The sequence below is a fragment of the Carassius gibelio genome, chromosome A18 (assembly GCF_023724105.1).
Source record: "Carassius gibelio isolate Cgi1373 ecotype wild population from Czech Republic chromosome A18, carGib1.2-hapl.c, whole genome shotgun sequence".
NCBI classification, from domain to species: domain Eukaryota; kingdom Metazoa; phylum Chordata; class Actinopteri; order Cypriniformes; family Cyprinidae; genus Carassius; species Carassius gibelio.
In genome coordinates, this window is record NC_068388.1 from 1,588,750 (window position 1) to 1,604,353 (window position 15,604).

Consider the following 15,604-nt stretch of genomic DNA (forward strand, 5'->3'; position numbering starts at 1 on the left):
TATTTTTTAATTCAATTAAATGTAATTGAATTAAATTTAGTAATCCAAAATATATAGATGTTAATAGATGTTTTTCTCCTTTAATTTCACTAAATAAACTCTACAGCCGCTCTGTGAACATTGAATCTGTGTTTGTGTGTCATGAAACGATGCATATCTGAACTTGAATCGATCTCGCCCTTCTCTGCTCTGTACTGTCCATCTGTTCAGGGTATAATTAACCAAACAAAGCTTATTGATTCTGCTTGTAGCTGAAATGGCTTGTGCACTGAGGTTGCTGAATCGTTTTCTTGGCTATAAATAAAAACGGAAAGGAAAGCATGCATTGGATGCTGGAAAGCCTCAGTTGTATATGTCAGTGTCAGTTTATGGAGGTTTGCTGAGGTTTAATGTCATCTCAAGCTGTATTGATGCTGGATGTGCTTTTATATCGACGGGAGTGGATTTATTTAACACAGTAAATCAGAAGATCGCCCGAGAAACGGTCATAAAACTCAAGTTCCTCCGAGGAACAACAGATTGTTTTTGAGGCAGAAGCTGTAAATTAAAGCGGCTTTGACACGTTTTACAGGAACAGATTCAGTCTGGTTTGCTGTTGTTTGTTGCTTGTTTGTGTTGATGTGTGTGTTTGAGGTCATTTGTTCAGTGACACTGTTATTCAGAGTGAAGAACGTCTCAATGGAAGAGAAAAACAGCACACGTTGTGTCAGTTAATGTTTAATCTTAGTGAAATTTGATTTATTTTGTCTTATTTCATGTTCTTTTATAGTGAATGATTCATCAATTGCACTTAGAATATTTTCCCTGATCAAAGAGGATAATATTCTACAATATCAATATAATTTATTTATTTATTGTTTGTTTGAAATTTGTATTTATTTAGAATTTTTATAACTAATAACTAATCATTTAATTTGATACGTTTTTTTTATCATGCCTAATTAACTATATATTTTCATTCATTAACCATAATAATTTATAATATTTATTATTTAATAATTTATTTACTTGTATTTATTTGGTTAATCGTTTACTTGTATTTCTTAAAAATGATTTATATTACATTTATTTATATTTATTTTTGATGTAATTCTTAAAAAGTATATTCATTAAAATGATTGGTTATTTATATATATATATATATATATATATATATATATATATATATATATATATATATATATATATATTAGTATTAATATTAATATTAGTTTTTTTAAGTATAGTTTATTCATAACTCAACATTTATAATAATCAGAAATATTTCTTGAGCAGTAAATCATCATATTCAGATTTCTGAAGATCATGTGACATTGAAGCAATGATGCTGAAAATTCAGCTTTGATCACAGAAATAAATAACATTTTAGTATATATTCACATAGAAATCAGTTTTTTTAAATTTTAATAATATTTCACAATTTTTACTGTATTTTTGATCGAATAAATGTGGCCTTTTGAACTGTTGTGCATATAAATGTGTATATTTATTTATTATTATTAGTCGGTTTTTGTTGGTAATAACACCCCAATAGTAAGTTTTTAATAGTAAAATTAAGTTACAGCAATAATGACAAATATGGACAGATTTAATGAAGAAGTAATAGTGCAGCTGTTTACCTAAAATAAATAAAATAAAAATCTGTGAGCTTTGTTTCTGAACTCTCTCCAGCTGAAGCACGAGGACACGCTGTGTTCATTTAGAGCTTGTTTAGAGGCCTGTGTTCAAGTATAGAGGCTATAGGAAATCAATTGACACACACACACACACACACACACACACACAATGCATTGCACACCCATTAATAACAGATCTGATTGAGCACAACTGTTCAGGAAAACCTGCTTTCAATTTAATTAAACTCTAATTAAGATTATTATGTTCAGCGCTGCAATTATTCTGATGGATCTGAAGTGTGTAATTCATATGTCAACACGTCATGAAGAGAAACCTGTGCTTGTCTGTATGTACGTTCATAATACTGGGGTTTTTAAATGTGCAATTATTATTTTGCTCACACTTTATTTTAAGCTCCTATTCCCGCTATTAATGGCTTTTGCCTCAATAAAGCCCTTATGTGTTTCTTATCAATAGTCAGTAAGTGCATATGTGGGATATGGTCATGCAGAATATGTACTTTATAATTACTAATAAACAGCCAATATGTTAATAATAGGCATGCTAATAAACATATAATAATAAATAAATGTTGAAAGAAAACACTATGCAATAAGGTCTTATTAGTTAATGCATTATTTTACATATTTTTACATCTTAAAGCATTTATTAATATTTGTTAATGTTATCTGCTGTGGTAAAAATATAATTGTTTGTAATTTGTTCCAGTGTTATTTTAGTATAATTGATATACTATTATAGAATATAAATATTAATCTTATTAATATTTTTTATTAGCTTTTATTTTTACACTTTGTTTTCATTTTAATGTTAGTTACATATTTAGTAATTTTCTTACGTGCTTTTGCCATTAATTTACTTATTTCGGTTAGTTTAACTTTTATTATTTTACCTCTAGTTAGTAATTTTAGCACTTCAACTTAAATTAAATGAAAATTGTAGCTGGTTTAGCATCTAATATTTATCTTTTATTTCATTTCATCTTTATTTAAATTAACAAAATGTTAGTTTTAGTTAACAATAATAACTATGCTAGTTTACAGTGCATAAACTAATATAAATTAATAACTTTTTTCAGGATTTTAAACTCACATTGGTAATTGTTTTATTAATATTAATAAATATTAATAAATGCGGATATTGTTCAGAAAATTTAATTCTATCATTATACAACCTTGTGACATTTCATTTGAAATGTAGGCCACTGAAATACATTTATAAATGTATTAAATATATATATATAAAAATTATAGCACTTTATCTACAGTATTTGTGTCAATAGATTTCAATTACAATACATATTTGTAAAGGCCGTTTTCTAAAAATTTGTTTTTTCTCCAACACTGAGCGATAAATCTCCACTTCAGTGGAACTTACAAACACCTAACTTTATATATTTATTCCTGTGTATATTCTGAAGGTTTTTACGGAAGGATTTGTCCATATATAATTTTCTTGATTATATACAACACTTAATTCCCCCCCAAAATGTTTAGTTTTCTTGCTGTTCAGAGTATTTTCTGAATTATGGAGGGACAAAAAGAGATACCCAGAATTCCCTCTGTAAAAACATTTGACTCTAATATGTCAAGAAGACAAAAAAGTTCATTAAGACAAACTTTAGGTTGGCTTGAGAAAGCCTAGCCTGAAAATTTTAAGCAGTTGATGCCTGACTAGAGAGTTTGAAAAAAGTTTAAAAAGTTTTAAGTTTGATGGCAAGTTACAAGCATGTCACTAGCATGTTTCTAGCATGATTAGCATGTTACTAGCATTTTCCTAGCATGATTAACAAGGGACTAGCATTTCGCTAACATGATTAGCAAGTGACTAGCATGTCACTAGCATGTTTCTAGCATGATTTGCATGTTACTAGCATTTATTTAGCATGATTAGCAAGTGACTAGCATGTCACTAGCATTATTAGCAAGTGACTAGCATGTCACTACCATGATTAGCAAGTGACTAGCATGTTGCTAGCATAATTACCAAGTTACTAGCATGTTGCTAACATGATACTAGCATGTCATTAGTATAATTAGCAAGTGACTAGCATGTTGCTAACATGATTACCAAGTTGCTAGCATGTAGCTAGCATGTTTCTAACGTGATTAGCAGGTTACTGGCATGTTGCTAGCATGTTTGTAGCATAATTGGCAGGTGACTAGCATGTCGCTAGCATGATTACTAAGTTGCTAGCATGTTGCTAACATGTTTTTAGCATTATTAACATGTTACTAACATGATCAGCGAGTGACTAGCATGTTCCTAACATGTTTAGCAAGTGACTAGCATGTCGCTAGCATGATTATTAAGTTGCTAGCATGTCGCTAACATGTTTCTAGCATTATTAGCATGTTACTAGCATGTTGCTAGCATGTTTTCTGGCTGTTCAAAGTATTTTCTGAATTATGGATGGACAAAAAGAGATAGCCAGAATTCCCTCTGTAAAAACATTTGACTCTAATATGTCAGGAATAATTAAATAAGAATTTTGAAATTGACTTCATCCACTGTTCATTTTTTTTTGTACTAGAAATTTATGCAAGTTAGCGCATATTAAATAATGCCACATTTGGATATTTAAACATAACATTTTAGAAGTCAAGTCACCTTTATTTATATAGCGCTTTGAACAAAATACATTGCGTCAAAGCAACTGAACAACAAAACTTGGTTTGCGGGGAACCGGTGCAGGTTTTACCAATGGCCCCTGTTTGAAATTGTTTAATTTGTTTGTTCGTTCTATTTACACAATTAAAAAAGAAAAATGTAAAAATTAAATACACAGTCAAACCAAAATGTATTCAGACAACTTCAACATTTCTCACATTATCACAGTTTATTTGCTATAGTTTAGAAATTGGTAATAAAAATATGACAAGAACTCAGAGTTAAACTGTCAGAACAAATTAATCTTGATAATGTCATATAACTTTGATAGAAAGGTGTGTAATGAATTACAATCAACCAAAACTTCAGACAACTGTCAGTATATCAATATTTACACAGCTATCAATACTTTGTTGAACAATTACCAAGCAATGCTTCATTTTGTTCAGTCTGTGAACGTTGCATTCGTAATTTAGGAAAAACACGTAAGCAAAACATGGTGAGGTCAAAGTGTCCTAATAAATTGTGCTCTCTTTTTTTTTTTTTTTTTTTTGCAATTTCACTAGTAGTCCACTGTATAAATACCTTTTGGGTATAATATGTCACAGTTCGCTTTATTTTGCTATACTCACTTACATTAATTATATTGTCCTGCACCTACTAGTAAAAAACAAAAACAAATTAATAAAAAAACATTAAAAAACAACAACTAACAGCTAGAAGCTAAATTAGGCGTGGTCACTTTAAGAGACAATGAATGCATCCGATATAATACACATCCGATTTTTTCTCAACTGTTTACTTTCACTTAAGACATAACCGACTGTTTTTTCGAACATACTTTCCAAGACGGGTCTTTTGACACATTTTTTATGTATCTGTAGGGTACAAGAGCAAAAAGAGGCAGATGCGGTTTTTCAAGCATTTAGTCGGATAGATTTCTTTATTATGTTTTGTCTCTCTGTCTTCACTTGTTGTTTTCCATCCCGGTCGTTCCTCCTGTTTCTTTGTCATCTTGTTTCCCTGGTAAACTGTGTCTCACGCTGTGACAGGTTCTCTAACGAGCCTCACACACTAACGTGCTCCAGAATATTAATTCTTTCAGAAACCTGCTATAATTATGCATACCACAGCAGGGTAATAAAATTCCTTCTTAATGCAAAGAGAGTGACATCCTCGCAGTGAATGAATTTAATTTCCTACGCAATATAACATTCGGAAATTTATGAATGTATTCAAATTAATTATATGCATTTTTTTACTCCATCAAAATACAAAAGTGCACATTGCAATCTCTTTCCTACTAATTCAAAAGCATTGCAAAATGCAATGATTCGTCGCTCAAACTGTGGTGTGAAATGATCTCATCAAGTTGCATGTTTATTTCAGTGGGTGGCATCCAGTTATCATAACAATTTAGTAGTTATTTGTAATTTTTATTACATTTTGTGTAATTTTTGATTGCCTAACAAGTCAATTAGAGAGATATTAGTCAAATGCATTGCACTGTGGGGTATATTGTTGTGTGAAATGTGCACTTGTAGCATGCATACTATGCACAGTATTCTAATAGTATGGATTCATGTCTGTGTTTTTGTGTTAGTACACCAACGGTGCACTTAGCTAATGGGCCGTTGAGTCTACATGCAATTGTGATTATTCCTCTATCATGCTGACGGCCCGCTGAAGCCTCTTCGGTAAACACGAGCGAAGCAGCATTATAGGCTAATTTGATGCCGACACACGTTTTTTTACACTCTGAGGAACACGATGTGAAATTAAACTCATGCACCTCTCAGGGATGTGAAAGGCATCAGGTAAAAATCGCAGCTGTATTGATGTTCTGGCTCATTTGTGAGCAGAGTTGCATGTCAGAATGAATCTGAGATGATCTGCAGTGAAATGTTTATGAAAAAGCAGGGTTTAACTACTCATTTATTGTGCAGTTTATGGGAAAAATCAGTGCCTTTCAAATCTGACCATCAGGATCCTTTGAGAAGCGTTTATTTGTTCATCTCTCAATCAGCATTGGATTGCAATGTTTGAATCATTTCAATCTCATCTTATCATTGGATATATAGAGTGACGATTGATATTTATATCATTTTATATGAGTATCGCTCTACTGTTATAAAGATCTCACTGATTTACATTAAAAGCATCAGAATTTTAGCATATAAATATCAGCATCTGCACCAAATCCTCAATATATCAGAATGAATGAGACATAAAAGAAAGATGGATCAAATACAAATCCATTTCAAAATCTAACTTTTTTTTTCTATGGACAATTTCACATTAAGAGAGTTAAAATTGATTATGCACTTTTGTAGATTTTTGTTTTTTTTCCCTCTTAAGTTCACTGATAAATCAAATTAATGAAATAATATTTTCTTGCATCATTTCTTTAGCTTAAAAAGTAAAACATTGTGTTTGCAACGCCAAGGTCACAGGTTCGATTCCCATGGAATGCACGCTTTAGATAAAAGCATTAGCCAAATGCATACATGCAAATGCAAAAACGTCATCATTTTGATTTTACTCTTTTCTTCTGTCTGTAAACGAGAATGTATTTCTCTCTCTTTCTTCAGGTGTGTGTCTCTCGTTCTGAGCTGTGATGCTCTTGGTGGATATTCTTCGCGGTCGGAGGAGGTTACGGGGGTCCGTCTGTAAGCCGCCCTGCTCTTTCTGGTTTCTGCTGCTGTTTGGGGTCGGAGGACTCGTTCTCTTCATCCACCTGCAGGATCTGCCTGATATGGTGCTTCAACAGGCTCCAGGTAGGAAGAAGCAGTCACTTACGATCAATGGTTAACATGTAGAATGAATTCAGACTGTGATACATCACGTGAGCGGTTCATTTCCAAGCTTTCATTGTGCTTTGGAGAACTTTATAGCTTTTATATTACTGACCTTATTCTGACCTTTACTCAAGATTTGACTCAAGCTGAAGTTTGTACAATTACACTAAAAGAGCTTTGACTTGACAAAAACTCAAAACTATCAATCAGAGACAGAAGGCATGCATTAGACTGAGTGCGACTGGTTTAGCAGCAAAGTTTGATCATTTGAGGCTTAAGAAATATTTGCATCCAATGGACTTTATAGGGTTATGCATATTGAATAAGAATCAAATCTTGTGATTTTTGTGATTAAGATTTAGTGTAGTTTTTATTTATATTTAGAATTTTTTTTTTTTTTACATTTTGATGCTTTATTATTTGTGTTTTTTAGCAGTTGTCTATATAGTTTTTAATAACCTTTATTTTAATATATTAAGTCAAACTAAATCAAAATGAGTAATGTCGATTTGTCAGCACAAGTTTGTTCTTACTGTATTTTTTTATTTCAGTTAATGCTTATTTTATTGTAATTAACAAATGTATTTTGTATGGTTTGGTACCTTGTCAGTGTCATTGAGATATACAGTACTTTTTTATTCATATTTTGAATTAGTTTTCATTTTTATATTTTCCTTTTTTTATTGTAGCTTTAGTTAAAATTTTAGCAATTTTATTGTGAGATTTTATCACAAACACATACACACATATATTTTAATTTTAATTTTAGTTAAAGTTTTAGTAATTTTTGTGATTTTTTGTCATTTTATTGGATAGCAAATATCTTTTGCTATAGGTTTCAGTTTTAGTTAAATATAATAACCCTCTTAATTTTAAGTTAAATTTGTTTCTGAAAAGAATACAGTTTGAGAAATAAAACAGAACCAAGTCTTTCAATAAGAGTTTATTATTGATGCATTATCCTTTGTTTAAGTGTGTTTTTATTTATAAACTGTTCTAGCTTTGATAAATATATTTAGCAGTGTTAACATATTTAATCAATCCTCAGCAGTCCCCATATACCCAGGTCATGTGACTTTTGCATGATTTCATTCGGCTCATTTGGTTTTTCTTCAGAGGCATTTTCTTTGATACAATTATCAAACTAAACACATTTTTTTCGATACAGAAAGAGAAAAGGATAATCCTGTAGTACTGGACCACAGACATTGGGAGCAGGGTGTGTTTCCAGTGCATTGTGGGCTAATAGTGATTTCTCTCTTCAAACTCACAAAGAAGAGTCGTGGTGTTTTCAAGCACAGAGAGATGTTTCATTGCTGCAAATTGCTTTCATTGAACTTCGTTCTTAGAGGCTTCGGATTCATCTCCGCCGACAAAACACAGTCTCCCCGGCCTCATAAGGTCAAATGCTTTCTGTAACAGCTCTGTTAGCGACAGAGGCTCTTGAGGAACAGAGCATGGCGCTAATCAGGAGAGCCGGCTCTTGTGCGCTGCTCAGGTGTCGGGATCAGAATCCACTCCGGCGCTGGATGAGATTGCTTTCATGCAGACGCTGCTGTGGACCTCCTGACATCCAAAGAGCACAATAACATCTAAACACACCGGCTCTGAGAGACACGTCGAGATCACAGCCGCATCTCTGAGGAATCTGAGAGAGTTACAGGACTTAGTTAAAGGAGGAGAGCTGAAGTCAGACGACAGATGTGTGTGAAGAACAGATGCTTACCAGAAGAGAAGGAGGAAGGAAGGAAGGATGGATGGAAGGTAGGAAGGAAGGAAGGAAGGAAGGAAGGAAGGATGGATGGATGGAAGGTAGGAAGGAAGGAAGGAAGGAAGGTAGGAAGGAAGGAAGGAAGGATGGATGGATGGAAGGAAGGAAGGAAGGAAGGATGGATGGAAGGTAGGAAGGAAGGAAGGAAGGATGGATGGATGGAAGGTAGGTAGGAAGGAAGGAAGGAAGGAAGGATGGATGGATGGATGGATGGAAGGTAGGAAGGAAGGAAGGTAGGAAGGAAGGAAGGATGGATGGATGGAAGGAAGGAAGGAAGGAAGGAAGGAAGGAAGGATGGATGGAAGGTAGGAAGGAAGGAAGGAAGGAAGGAAGGATGGATGGAAGGTAGGAAGGAAGGAAGGAAGGAAGGATGGATGGAAGGTAGGAAGGAAGGAAGGAAGGAAGGATGGATGGATGGAAGGATGGATGGAAGGAAGGAAGGAAGGAAGGAAGGAAGGATGGATGGATGGAAGGTAGGAAGGAAGGAAGGAAGGAAGGAAGGAAGGATGGATGGAAGGTAGGAAGGAAGGAAGGAAGGAAGGAAGGAAGGATGGATGGATGGAAGGTAGGAAGGAAGGAAGGAAGGAAGGAAGGATGGAAGGTAGGAAGGAAGGAAGGAAGGAAGGAAGGAAGGAAGGAAGGAAGGATGGATGGAAGGAAGGAAGGATGGATGGAAGGTAGGAAGGAAGGAAGGAGGAAGGAAGGAAGGAAGGATGGATGGAAGGATGGAAGGAAGGAAGGAAGGAAGGAAGGAAGGATGGATGGAAGGTAGGAAGGAAGGAAGGAAGGAAGGAAGGAAGGAAGGAAGGAAGGAAGGATGGATGGAAGGTAGGAAGGAAGGAAGGAAGGAAGGATGGATGGAAGGTAGGAAGGAAGGAAGGAAGGAAGGATGGATGGATGGAAGGATGGATGGAAGGAAGGAAGGAAGGAAGGAAGGAAGGATGGATGGATGGAAGGTAGGAAGGAAGGAAGGAAGGAAGGAAGGAAGGATGGATGGAAGGTAGGAAGGAAGGAAGGAAGGAAGGAAGGAAGGATGGATGGATGGAAGGTAGGAAGGAAGGAAGGAAGGAAGGAAGGATGGAAGGTAGGAAGGAAGGAAGGAAGGAAGGAAGGATGGATGGAAGGTAGGAAGGAAGGAAGGAAGGAAGGATGGATGGATGGAAGGTAGGAAGGAAGGAAGGAAGGAAGGAAGGATGGATGGAAGGTAGGAAGGAAGGAAGGAAGGAAGGAAGGATGGATGGATGGAAGGTAGGAAGGAAGGAAGGAAGGAAGGAAGGATGGAAGGTAGGAAGGAAGGAAGGAAGGAAGGAAGGAAGGAAGGAAGGAAGGAAGGAAGGAAGGATGGATGGAAGGTAGGAAGGAAGGAAGGAAGGAAGGAAGGAAGGATGGATGGATGGAAGGTAGGAAGGAAGGAAGGAAGGAAGGAAGGATGGAAGGTAGGAAGGAAGGAAGGAAGGAAGGAAGGAAGGATGGAAGGTAGGAAGGAAGGAAGGAAGGAAGGATGGATGGATGGATGATGGAAGGAAGGAAGGAAGGATGGATAGATGGATGGATGGATGGATGGAACAAAGAAAGAACGATGGATATATGATGGATCTTGAACTCATCGACACGTTGTCATGAGAACAACAAGTTTGTATCTTTGTGCCGATTAAGATTCAAGAGTAAATCAGACCATTGACTCATGATTTGAAAATGATTTTGACTAAATGATTGGAAAGAATTGATTCAGACGAGTCATTTGGTTATGAATCAGATTCTCTTTTACTGTGGTGTTCAGGGAGCTGTATAACGTTCTCATTAAATTTAGCCAGATTTATGCTTGAAACTAGAAAAAGTGCCATGTTGATTCAAGGTATATTCTTTGAAAATGATTTATTAGTTTCTTATGTATTTTTTTGTTGTTGTATTTTTGCTCTAATCATCATTCAGGGACATGCATTGACTTTCCTCGGATACAGCCTTGTAATCCTCTGAGACGCTCGGTTTACTTCTGATCTGTGCAGAAAACACTACAAATTGGACCAAAGACAGCTTTTTATTTGAAACGGCGCGGCGATTAAATCCTGGCCATGCGAGAAAAAGCCCATGATGAGATCCTGATGTGTGCTAATGTCCCATCAGCTGCTTCACCACGGCGTGAGGAATCACCAATCAGAGAGATTCGGGTTTTTAGGTTTCATTTCTGTGTGAACGACACTGACTTACCCCCGAGAGACGACTGTAATCACAGCTAGACAAACAGAGAGAGATTAATGAGATGCTGATTTACTGCTCAAAAAAAAAAAAAACATTTCTGATTATAATCAATGTTGAAAACAGTTGTGCTGCACAATATTTTTTGGGGAAACCATGATACATTAAATTTTTCGGGATTCACAGATGAATAGAAATTTCAAAAGAATGCCATTTCTTTGAAATAAAATATAAATCTTATGAACATTATAAATGTCATAACAGTATGTTTTGATATATTTAATGCCTTATTGCAAAAAAAAAAAAGTTATAAATAAAATTTAATTAAATTATATATCACTGACCCTCAGTATATATATATATATGTATATATATATATATATATATATATATATATATATATATATATATATATAATTTTTTTTATACATATATATATTTACTCACTTTGCAGAATAAAGAATAAAACTGACTAGTAGTGTGTTTATATATTTTAATTGAATGTGTTATTTCTGAAAAAGGTTGTAATTTCAAAAAAGAAAAAAAAAGAATATATATATATATTCATTTTCATGCATATTTAAAACATTTTTATGCATATTTATGTATATATATATATATATTACATTTTTATGCATATTTATGTAGCAGTTATATTGTATTTTATTTAAAAACTGAGTATTTAAAAACAATGTGCAATCTGCATATTTAGTGTAAATGTTTTTGTTTAAACCACTAACTCTACATTTTAGCGAAACTAAATGTGATGCTTTTCTTAGCAAACAGCACTACTATGGTTTAACCCAGTGGAAACGATAAAACCTGTAATGATCATCATTGGTTGATTCCAGTGACTCTTGTTCCACCGAATCCCGCTGAAATCTCTCATCCGGTCATATTTGAGCAGCATTGTTGTGTTAAGTCATGTGATGCCTCCCAGAATGCAACAGGTTACTATGTTTGTCTGAGTGTCAAAGGTCAAGGTTTTGGCATAATTACGTCCTTTGTGTGGAAACCGCAGGAAGTTCAGGAGAACGGTGTGTGCTGTTGTGAATTTGATCGAGTTTCAGTAATCTCTCCATCTGTCTGTCCTTGTGAAACTCAATTTATCCGCTTCTTCATGTAATTAAAGCTCACTGACGCACAGAGTCAGAGCCGGACACAGACGATGCTTCTGTAACAGTTCATTGTCTTTAGTTTCTCTTCTTCCTCATGTGTTTATTCCATTAAACCGTTTCATTTGACCGGCTCGGCTCGGCTCTGGTGGAAATACAGATCCGTAAACACAGACATATGCAGTTTTGTCCCTAATTTGAAAACAGCCGGTTATTTCACCAGACGAGTATTGACAGCGACTCCACAAGGTGTGGATAACAAACCCCAGTGTGTACGTGATTAGTTAGTCTTGCCAAGCCAAGCAGAAACGGTGCTTTATTCTGACTCCTATTATTGCTGGAACAGCGTCTCTTTAAATCCACCAGAGGAGAACAACAGGATCCTTTCCAATTTCCAGTTGTTTTCAATTTTACTTGAAGCTATATATATATTGCTTAAACGTGTATGTTATTTATATATTTTTATTTTATTTTTATGCAACCTAGTTTATAATACATTTTAAATATTTTATTTTAAATAAAAACCTTTTGTTTAAATAAAAAAGCATTTTTCATTCTAATAATTCAGTTATATTAAGTAAACGTGCCTGCATTTAGCAGATGAGCCATCTTTCTTTGTTAAAGAAAGCATGTCGTTTTCTGAAATAATTGTTTTTATTTTTATTTGTCAAGAGTTATTTAATCTATTGTTCCAATCAAACAGATCAAAATGTTATGTGCTTAACATACTAAATTGTGCCGATTAGTTTAGATTTATTATAAAATCCAAATAATTACAAATGTTTTTAATTACATTTATTATGTCACTCTACCTAAATACTTTATTTTTTATTTTAATTATTTTATTTTTTGTATTTATTTATTTTTTTAATTAATTAAATTTAATTTAGTTTTTTTATTTGCAAATTATATTATATTATATTATATTATATTATATTATATTATATTATATTATATTATATTAACTAATGTATAATGTAATGGATTACTAACAACATTTCTTTCTTTTTTTTTCTTTTTTTTCCAGAATCACTTTCAGACTAAGATTTCCAAATAATCTACCCAGCACTGTCCATAATCTTAATCTAACATCAAAATGAAATACAAATGCAGCAAAAATCAACCAGAACACTTGATCAGAATTTTACACCATTCTGATGAAGTTAAAATTCATCTTTTTTTCGGTTTAAAATGATGAAAGAACAGCAGAAGATTTACCCACCCCTTAAAGCGAGTCAGATTACAGATGTAAAATGTGTTGATTTGAAAGCCTGAGGGTCTCTGTGGCTTGTGTTTGGGATTTCAAGTCGTTTAAAATCAACGTGAAAATCAAAAAGCTCAGCTGTGTCCAGTTCTTCCAGCTCTTTGAGGACAAACGCCACTCAACACGTCCCATCTGCCCTCAATACATTCAATCAGCCGCTCGCTGGGCTCCCGTCCTCCACACAAACCTCTCTAATACTGTCTGAATCTGAACCTGACAACAGGATCCAGTCATTACTGTGAACATGTGCGACAGTGTTCGACAGCTCGGTCAGACTGAACGTGATTCTGCATCACAGTTTAATATCTTCATAGAGACAGAAAGGGAACAGAATAGGGCACTTTGCACATTAAAGAACACATTGCATTTAAAGATGATGCATCACAAAGATGTCAGGGCAAAAAAATACAAGGATTTGAGGAAATAAATGTCCTTCATTTGAGTAAATGTGGAGACAGTTTTAACGTAAGCCTCTTATTTTAGCCAAGAGCTAGTCTGGCTAAGTAATATAATAATTTGCGTTTTAAGCATGCAATTTTAAAACTTTTTTTTATTACCTATTCAGTAACCCTTAATGAAGTTAGGATGACATTAACAGGCTTTAAAACTTGAATGAATTCAATGACTTCAATGAAAATATCCAGTGTTCAAGACTCACTTCCGTGGCAAATTAAATTAAATTAAATTAAATTAAATTAAATTAAATTAAATTAAATTAAATTAAATTAAATTAAAAATAAAATAAAATAAAATAAAATAAAATAAAATAAAATAAAATAAATAAATAAAATAAAATAAAACAAAACAAAACAAAACAAAACAAAACAAAATAAAATAAAATAAAATAAAATAAAATAAAAAATAAAATAAAATAAGCTGCAGACTGGCTGTTAGAGAGCACTAAAGGGTCGTTTTATTAAAAATAACTTTGATCTTTTGTGACAACATTACAGTTTCCTCCTCGTTCCAAAAAGAGCATCTGATCTGGATCATTTCTGCTGCATGTTCCTGATTGTTTCATGAATCTCTCACAGTGTGATGCAGCTTTATTACGAGCAGATAAAAACTGTATTATATTGGACAGACAGCTGAGCATTTGAGGAGTGTTTGCATGAGCTGTTTTTGCTTTAAGACTTTAATTCAGAGATGGACGAGGATCAGATCGAGGGAACGGCTCCATCTCAGTGTGAATTTGAATTGAATTGGCCTCAACACACGGGATGATGAATTGGATTTTGCACTGGAATGACAGGAAGAAGAGTTTACCAAATTTACTACAGTAACACAACAACAAAATGTGTAAAAATGGAAAACACTTTTGGTGTCAGTTTAAGGTTTCAATCTTCTCAAGCAACTCAAATTAAAAGGCTTCCAGGTAAAGCAGAGCATTCTGGGAAATGAAGTGTTTTATATATGTATGTTGCATGTACGTTGCAGTTTATTTTATTATTATTTATAAAAAATATAAAATATATTTTTAAAATATTATTATAAATAAAAATATTTATTTTGTTATTTTTAATTCTTATCTATTTATTTCTTAGATTATGTAAATTATATAAACCATGCATCAGTGTTCTATATTTGAGTTTTTTGTTTTTATGTAATGCATAAATTAATGGTTAATATTATTAATAAAATTAATTATATTTGAAAATAAAATTATACATAATTTTTAATAGTTAATATTAAGACATTATAATTTTTTATAATTTGAATATATATATATATATATATATATATATATATATATATATATATATATATATATATATATATATATATAAAATAATACATTCAAGACATTCTTATGTAAATTAAGAGTACATTTGTGTATTTATTCACTACAAGTCCCTTGTGCTTAGCAATCCTGCATTATTTGATTTAAAAATATATTAAAAAATTTAAATATTATTGTAATTTCAAACAACTGTTTTATTTGTGAATATATTTTACATTTGTAATTTATTTCTGTGATGCTCCGCTGTATTTTCAGCATCATTCCTCCAGTTTTCAGTGTCACGTGATTTTCAGAAATCATGAAAATATGATGATTTACCTCTCGAGAAACATTTCTCATTATTATTCACAGGATTCAGAGATGAACAGAAAGTTCAAAAGAAAAGCATTTATTTGAAAGATACATTTTTTGTAACATTAATGACCTTACTGTCACATTTTTGCAATTTAATGAATCCTAGCTGGAAAAAAA

General features: G+C 33.0%; 1 protein-coding gene across 3 annotated transcripts in view; it reads left to right on the forward strand.

The window, feature by feature from the left end:
• LOC127934267 (carbohydrate sulfotransferase 8-like) overlaps positions 1 to 15,604 on the forward strand; it is a 121,114-nt gene that overhangs the window by 18,958 nt on the left and 86,552 nt on the right. For all 3 annotated transcript variants that reach the window (XM_052531536.1, XM_052531538.1, XM_052531537.1), the window contains one exon: positions 6,840 to 7,025. In XM_052531536.1, the coding sequence (XP_052387496.1) occupies positions 6,866 to 7,025 (160 nt within the window). In that variant the 5' untranslated portion in view covers positions 6,840 to 6,865. The remainder of the gene's footprint in view (positions 1 to 6,839; positions 7,026 to 15,604) is intronic.